Source organism: Thamnophis sirtalis, unplaced genomic scaffold (assembly GCF_051295495.1).
Source record: "Thamnophis sirtalis isolate CommonGarterSnake01/CBP01778 unplaced genomic scaffold, rThaSir2_p1.2 scaffold_14, whole genome shotgun sequence".
Lineage (NCBI taxonomy): Eukaryota > Metazoa > Chordata > Lepidosauria > Squamata > Natricidae > Thamnophis > Thamnophis sirtalis.
This window is the reverse complement of record NW_028261394.1, coordinates 5,539,587-5,548,048: the sequence shown is the minus strand read 5'-3', so window position 1 is coordinate 5,548,048 and position 8,462 is coordinate 5,539,587. Positions and strand designations below refer to the sequence as shown.

Sequence of the window (8,462 nt, the reverse complement as noted above, 5' to 3'; positions counted from 1 at the left end):
AGAGAGAGAGAAAAAACTCAGAGAGAGAGAGAGAGAACAGAGAGCGAGATAAAGACAGAGAAAGAAAGACCAAAAGACAGAGGGACAGAAACAGATAGACTGAGACAGAGAGAAAGAGAGGGACAGAGAAAAATAGAGAGACAGAAAGAGACAGACAGACAGAGAGAAAGAGATTTAGACAGAGAGAAAACACAGAGAGAGAGAGAGAGAACAGAGAGATAAAGACAGAGAGAGAGAGACCGAAAGATAGAGGGACAGAAACAGATAGACTGAGACAAAGAGAGAGACAGAGAAAAATAGAGAGACAGAGAGAGAGATGTTTGAGCCAACTAGTAGGCCAGCTTCTAAGAAACGTGGATAAGCTCAAAATTAAAATTAAAGTGATTTACAGTAGTCCTCAACTTACAACTGTTCATTTAGTGACCATTCCAAGTTTCTCACATTTAACAATGCTTGCCCGTGATCAAAATTCAGACTGGCTCATATTTCTCGGGGTCACGTGATTCCCCCTTTTTTCGACCTTCTGACAAGCAAAGCCAATGGGGAAGCCAGATTCCCTTAACCGTTTCACTAACTTTAAGCAACAGCGGTGATTCACTTAACAACTCTTTCAAGAAAGGCCATAAAAAGGGCAGGAAATTCACGTAAACGTTTGGCTTAGCAGCGAATATTTTAGGCTCAACGGGGGTCGTGCATTGAGGACAACCTGTATTTATCTCCTGACACTTTTAATCAATGTGGATTCATGTATACAGTTCGTTGTCTCAGCCTTCCTTTTCTGTTCAAAAGCACCGTTTGTGGCAGCCAGCCCTGTGACACTCTCCAGCTAAGATACTTTTCAGAAATGTTTTTCAGAATGAAGCTGGAAGGGACGTTGGAGGTCTTCTAGCCCAATCCCCTGCTCAAGCAGGAAAACCCAAATGGTTTTCCAATCCCTTCTTTAAAACCTGCAGTGTTGGAGACCCCGCAGCTTGTGAAGGCAAGCCGTTCCGTTGGTTGGTTGTTCTCACTGTTTGGAAGTTTCTCCTTAATTCCCGGTTGCTTCTCTCCTTGGTGAGTTTCCCTCCATTGTTTCTTCTCCTGAATTCTGGGGCTTTAGAAAGTTGAAACCCCCCCCCACTTCTTTGAGACAGCCCCTCAAATACTGGAATTTTAAACCGAAAACTTCAGGTTAACCTGGGGCGGGTTCAACTTGAAAGAAAGGGGTCCAGGAAGAGGACAGAGAAGAGGTCTTTTCCTCCTTCCGCTCCTCCTGAAATATTGCTTACAGAACGTCCATTTGTTCCCCTTCCCCTAAAGAAATCCGAAGTAATGAAATATTGCTAACATATTCTGTCATCAGTTAGGCTTTTCGTTTCCCCCCCACCCCCAACCTTCCCCCTTTTCTTGTTCCTGCACTCTTCTTCTTCTTCTTCTTCCTGTTCAGGCTCTCGCCAAGGTGGCGCAGTGGTTAAAAGCAGCACTGCAGGCTACTGCTAGATCAGCAGGTCAGCGGTTCAAATCTCACCGGCTCAGGGTTGACTCAGCCTTCCATCCTTCCGAGGTGGGTAAAATGAGGACCCAGATTGTTGGGGGCAATATGCTGACTCTCTGTAAACCGCTTAGAGAGGCCTGAAAGGCCTATGAAGCGGTATATAAGTCTACTGCTATTGCTATTTCAAGTCTTTAAAATGTGCCTTTTCATCCTCCCTCCCCGTCATTCCAGCACGTTTGCACAAAGCTTTTTCATTCGGCTCCTCTTTTTGTTTTTGGCTCCAGGCAGTTCGGTAACTACCTTGAGATCGTGATAAAAGACATCCTGTCTCCTAATCTCCAGTGGCAGGCAGGAAGAACAGCAGCTGCCATCCGCACCACGGCTGTGGCTTGCCTCTGGGCGCTGATTTACAGTGAGCTGCTCTCTCCAGAAGAGGTAACATGTCCTGTGCCCCCACTGCTCCTTCCCCACAAACATCACATCAGATCAGCCTCAGTGAAAACCCAGCAAGGAAACATACTTGTCACCTCGAAAGGCAGGTCAAGAGTTTCAAGCTGTGCTTCGTCTTAATGCTGCTCCAGGTTAAATCTAACCATCTAAGACAGGGATGTCCAACCTTGGGGACTTTAAGACTTGTGGACTTCAACTCCCAGAATTCCCCAGCCACTAACTTTGGCATCTTTGAAGACTTGTGGACTTCAACTCCCAGAATTCCCCAGCCATTTTGGTGACTTTAAGACTTGTGGACTTCAACTCCCAGAATTCCCCAGCCATTTTGGTGACTTTAAGACTTGTGGACTTCAACTCCCAGAATTCCCCAGCCATTTTGGTGACTTTAAGACTTGTGGACTTCAACTCCCAGAATTCCCCAGCCATTTTGGTGACTTTAAGACTTGTGGACTTCAACTCCCAGAATTCCCCAGCCATTTTGGTGACTTTAAGACTTGTGGACTTCAACTCCCAGAATTCCCCAGCCACTAACTTTGGCATCTTTTAAGACTTGTGGACTTCAACTCCCAGAATTCCCCAGCCATTTTGGTGACTTTAAGACTTGTGGACTTCAACTCCCAGAATTCCCCAGCCACTAACTTTGGCATCTTTGAAGACTTGGGGACTTCAACTCCCAGAATTCACAAGCCAGCAATCTTATTGAGTTTAATATTTGTGGACTTCAACTCCCAGAACTCTAGGAATTGAAGTTCATGGGTCTTAAAGTTGCCAAGGTTGGACATCCCTGATCTAGAATATCCCAGCTGGGAGCAACTGCCACAGAAGCTGCCAGCATCAGGCTAAGAAGGAAGAGGGAGGACAGAAGCAGGCCTTTATAGCTCAGTCTGATCAGCCATTCCCGACCCCTTTCCCTCCTGTTGTTCCAGAGGGGCATTAAAACCAAGGAGCCTTTTTCAGTGCAGGGGGTGGCCTTTAAAGCAGGTGCCAAATAAGGGGGCTGGCTCTCTAGGGTTGAGATGAGGTTGGAGGTTGCTGCTGCTTTTAATTCTTTTTTTTAGGGGGGTGTTGGATATAAGCCTTTTGGAATCTACAATAAGCTGGGCAACATGTGAGCTTACGAAATTAAATTAAAATGATTTTTAAAGCCTTGCCAAAATAGTGCTTAGGAAGGATAGGTTAGCCTGGGATTCTGCCCAAAAATAAAAGCTATGCTAGAGGTAAAAAGGAGTCAGCAGCAAGCCAACAAGGAAAGAATGGTGTCTTAACTCCCCCCCCTCTCCCCCCACCCCCCAAAGTCTGAAACCCTCAGATGTGTTGGGCTGGGAGTTTGTTTGAAATTTGAGCATTTTTTGTTTGGGGGAGAAAAATGCAAGCTTCTAATCTCCTTTTAACTTCAAAGGCTCGAGCTGGTTCTATCCCATTGTTCAGTGAGAAAGTCAACCTGCTCTCGCTTTTCAACGTCTGGCAAAATGAGTCCCGGCCATTAGGCTGACTGATACACATCTTATCCAATTAAATCCTCCGGAAAAATCCAGTATTTTAAAAGGCACAAAACAACCTTTTAACACAGGAGTGACCAAGCAGGCCTGGACCGCTGAGAGATCCTGGTTCAAAGGACCAAAAAATAAATAAAAAATGTAAATTTACAGCAGGACAAGCTTTGAGGTGGCCTGGCTCAACTTAGTCAACTTGGCTTTCAAAAATTGATGTCAGGCTTCAACCTCTAGGATTCTTACTAGAGAGTCCCAAGAGAAACTAGGTTTGCAAATCCTGCAGCTATCCTAGAAACCATTTCCTCCAGTAGAAAGCATGTGGAGGGGGAATTTCTGCATTTCTCCTTCGCGATTTGGGTGGTCTGTTGCAGAGGAAAGTAGTGATGTTGTTGAGATTTGGATATTGTGACTGCTTACAGCCAAGACAGTAATATTGACTGAATTGTCAGACTAAATCATTGGAAGAGCAGGCTCAGAACCCCGCGAGGTACGCACGGCTTTCGGGATTTTCCATTAGTGCAAATTTTCGATTTCTTACTCAGAACTTTGAATCAATTTGAACACAAAGCAGGCAGAATATAGACGGACAGAGGAGGCAAGAGAAAGTAAGGGGGCGGGGGAACGGCAGGTATATATTTGTTAGCTCAAGTAGGCAAGGCAAGATTGAGGTGGGACGTTGCACAGAAATTTGGACCAGGAGCACCATCTCCTGGAGTAAGAACGAAATGCTCTAACTTGAATCGATTTGTCACCCTTCCCAAACCTCTCCAAAGGGCAAGAGGATAAGACGCTTATTAAATTAGCTTCCTTGGATTACAAAAATCACGCACAATCTGCAGAAATCAGAGCAGTTTGGATTTCAGAATGTGGAAAGGGCAGCTCTTGAGAAAAACAGAAAAAAATATTCTCGACCTTGAGGAGGCTGAGAATTACTTTAGACAAAGGTCTCACCTGTATTTATTTAGTTATCCATTCCAATACTATTAGTGGGAAATTGTTTGTTTTTGTCTTTCCTTCCAGCACGGTATCACGCACTGTTCTTAAAACCCTCGGCTCCAAAGTCATCCTCTGTGCAGCGCCGTGACTGATGCAATCTGAGAAATATAATTGCGAGTCCCTCTCTTGGGGCTGTGCGGTGCTTTTGACCTTGCGTTGTCGTCTCACAGTTGAACTTTCTACAGCTATTAAACAAAGTAGAAGGGCGGGAAAAAGCAGTAGGGACACCCAGTGCAATAAAATTCCAGTTAAAGATGAGCTGGCTAATTTGCATGCTTCTCCCCTTTGTTTCCTGTATCCTTTGCTAATCTTTTCCTGCCAGTGAAAACAAGGAACTTTTCGCTGAACGTTGGTTCAGACAAGGAGGAACCTATAAAATTATACTATATACCAGAGGTCCTCAAACTTTTTGAACAGGGGGCCGATTCACAGTCCCTCACACTTTGGGGGGGTGCGGACCTGCTGGGTGGGCGTGGCTAGGTGGTCATGTGACTGGGGGCGTGGCCAATTTAGCAGTCCATTTTGCCTTTGTCCTTGCTGTACTTGCTCAACCCAAGGAATCTATTTACTTAAGACACTTCCACCCCACCCCCCCAAAAGTAGAAAAATAGAGACCACCTTTGGTGGGAAGGTAACAGCGTTCCGTGTGCCTTCGGCGTTTAGTCATGCCGGCCAAATGACCACGGAGACGTCTTCGGGCAGCGCTGGCTCTTCAGCTTTGAAACGGAGATGAACACCACCCCCTAAAGTCAGGAACAACTAGCACATATGTGCGAGAGGAACCTTTACCTTTATGGCTGCTAAAAGGATGCTTTCTTTAAATTGCTTTAATCTTTGCCCCAATTCTTACATTTAGCTGGTAATGTTGTGTTCTTTCTATAACAGATCTGGCTTGAGATCATGAGTCGAACGCCAGATGCCGATTACTTAACAAATGTCTTTTCCCTAAATCTGGTGGTTTCTTGTTTTCACAGTTGCAAAATGTCAAAGATGCCCTGATGCCTCCGATCATTGTGACGCTGGAAGAAGATTCCAAAATGACCCGTTTGATATCTTGCCAAATTATCAGGACTTTTTTAGACAGCTGCAGAAAACAGCCCGAACTCAGCAAAATTTATCCAGGTATTTTAGAGGGCTAAGCAGCAGGCCTGGTTCAGTCTTTTTACCTTTCCCTGGAATGAGAATCTGGCTGTTTAGTAAGACTGTTTTTCAAACTTGACAATTTTGAAAAACACAGATTGAGAGTCACTCCAGTTTCTAGATACATTCCTCCTCCCCCACCCCTTTCTGGTCTGCTAAATTGTGACTGAAGTAACAACACAATATAGGAGAAAAAACCATTGTTGTCATAGCCAAACATATCAAGTAATTTTTCTTGCAATATTCACAGTAGCATTTGATAACTCATCGTGTTTCGGTTTAATTTCCTACATATAAAGGACTGTATGAGGAAAAGCAGCGACTAATTCAATACGTAGGCTAGAAATGCATCATTTAACAGAAAATTATTCCGTCAAAGCTTTTCAACTAAGAATCATGGTCGTTGGCATAACCTTTTTTCTGCGTTTTTTTGTTTTTAAGTTAAGCAGTTTTAGAAAAATGCAAGAGTTAAAACTGAGGGAAATGAATGGAAGGTTTATTAAAGATGTTTGATTTCCCTGCATTGCCGTAGTGGGAAGAAATGTCCTTGTGACGTAAATTGTGCAGAGAATATTCACGAAGTCTGGGAAATGACCCTGCCGTTTCTTATTTAGAACTCTTGAAGCGCTTGGACGACGTCTCGCACGATGTCCGTTTGGAAGCCGCTGCGGCCTTGACCAGTTGGTTCAGATGTATAAACGACCCGGAGACAAAAGCTCTTCTGAAAACCAACATTGAGGTCCTCTACCAAGAGCTGTTAGTTCACCTGGATGATCCCGACCAAAACATCCAATCGGCTGTTTTAGGTAATTATTGCTGTTCAATAAGCTCTGGTTTTCCCTGAAATTTTTTTTTTTTTAAATTTAGTTAATCACTTTTGATGTAGCTTGATAATCGCTTCCAACTTCCTAGTGGTAACCTTTCAGGAAATAATTATGGCTTAAATTCCGGTGTTCCAAAAATTGTTTTTGAGAAATTGTATGCCTTGAAGCCCAAGCCGTTTTCATAACTCCGGCCACTTTCTATTTTGCAGACACTTTGAAAGAAGGGGGCGTTCTTTATCCAGACCTCTTGGCGAAGGAAATTGAAGGAGTCGTACACAAACATCGCACTCCAATCTATTGTGACCAGCTGCTTCTCCACCTTGAATCAACGGGATGGAGCTATTCTGAGTCCTAAATGCCTCGGTGGGCCTTAATTAATGGTGCCTTAATTAATTAAAAATGGGAACCTTTCCATTTGTTCCCCAGAAAAGGGGTACTTCAATAAACAGAGACATTTTAAGCTGGAAGAAGCATTCGCATTCTCCTTGCATTCATGAATACTGCAAAACAACAACAATCCACCTTCAATAATATTTATTGCTGCCAATCCTGAAACTAAAATTGTTGTGGTTAAGTTTAAAGAACAAAATGACAAGGTGCTAGGACAAACTGATATGTAGCTTGAATGATCCACAGCTAACAGAGTGAAAGCCCTTTTATTCTGCAAACATTGTTAAAATGGATAGTTTTTATCAAATTAACACTAGATTGAACCCATTTCTGGTATGTGATACTAGATACTCAGCCATAGGAGCAAAAAGCAGGGAATTTGTCTCTCTGTCTTGAAATTCATGGTGTGTATCAAATCTAAATGCCACCGAGTATGTTTTTATAGTACCTTGATTTATGATGAAATAAGAGCAGAGTTGTATATAAACATAATTTGAGAACATGTTTTGATAAGAAGTTTCAAATGGATTATTAATGAAGTTAGCTCTTTCTCAGAGTCTTTATAAAATGAGTTTCGGTGTTCGTTGGTTGTGCTTTCGCTAATTGCTCTGGTTTTAATTTTTGCTCTTCATTCTTACGATATTTTGAATGTTGCCATTTGGTTTCCAAATACAGCTTTACATTTTGTGATAAAATAATTGTGTCTCTATAAACTCTGTCTTGGACATGGAGGGAAAAGATTGTGGCTTCTGGATTGCAAGCCAGACATTCAGAAAATAGCCGTAATTTTAAATGCAAGATATTTCTAAGCCTTTTAAACATCAATAAATTCTTATGTATTGAGGACCCTGAGGTGTTGCTAAGTGGTTAGAAAATTCCTTTACTTGCTTCTCTTTTCCAGCATGGACCTATTTTTCTTGCTTTGCATTTTGCAAAGATTTAAAACCATGCATAAACACAAGTTCAGATGATCAGGAGAAAAGCTGATAAGACAAGACTGCATTGTCTTGTAAAATAATAAGAGTTTTCAGTGGAAAAACGAAAAAAAGAAAGTCAGACCCTTACATTATCAGTACCGGCAATCTCCAGAAGAAATTCCCAGTGACAGAATCACCTGAACTGCCAAAAGATGATAAATAGAGGTACTGGTATCTGTAGAGGTTATTACTTGTGTTTCTTTCAAAACTGAGCACAGCAAAATTCTGTTAAATATCAAAAGGTTGACATCTCTCTGCTATTTGTTTAAAGAAAAGGAAAAAGAACCCCGCAGGCTTCGACCTGGCCCCTTGTGAGAATTCAAACTATCTGTAAATTGAATGCTGTTTTTTATTTGAATCCATTAATCAGTTCCTTAGTTAAAATGGCCTGTGCTAACACCTCCTAGGAGGAAGTTGATACCACGATACAAGTAATCCTCGACTTAACCGCAATTGGGATCTGAATTTCCTTTGCTAAGCGAGGTTAAGTGACTCGCGCCTGATTTTACATTTTTGCCAGTTCAGTGAATCACTGCAGTTGTTACGTAAATTATGGAGTTATAAGTGAATCAAGCCAAATCATGGGATGTGGTGGTGTAAAATGTAGACCAGCCACTGTGAGTCATAAATCATGGCTTGAGGTGATATTTGTCTCATCTGAGTGACCAGAAGAGGTGTGGACTTCAACTCCCAGAATTCCCCAGCCAGGGAATCTTGG

General features: G+C 42.6%; 1 protein-coding gene across 1 annotated transcript in view; it reads left to right on the top strand.

The window, feature by feature from the left end:
* DNAAF5 (dynein axonemal assembly factor 5) overlaps positions 1-6,847 on the top strand; it is a gene marked incomplete in the record, with an annotated part of 21,516 nt that extends 14,669 nt beyond the window's left edge. Inside the window, 4 exon segments of the mRNA XM_087728665.1 lie at positions 1,759-1,909; positions 5,388-5,535; positions 6,168-6,359; positions 6,587-6,847. Coding sequence (XP_087584791.1) covers positions 1,759-1,909; positions 5,388-5,535; positions 6,168-6,359; positions 6,587-6,732 — 637 coding nt within the window.
* Positions 6,848-8,462: the final 1,615 nt, after the last annotated feature.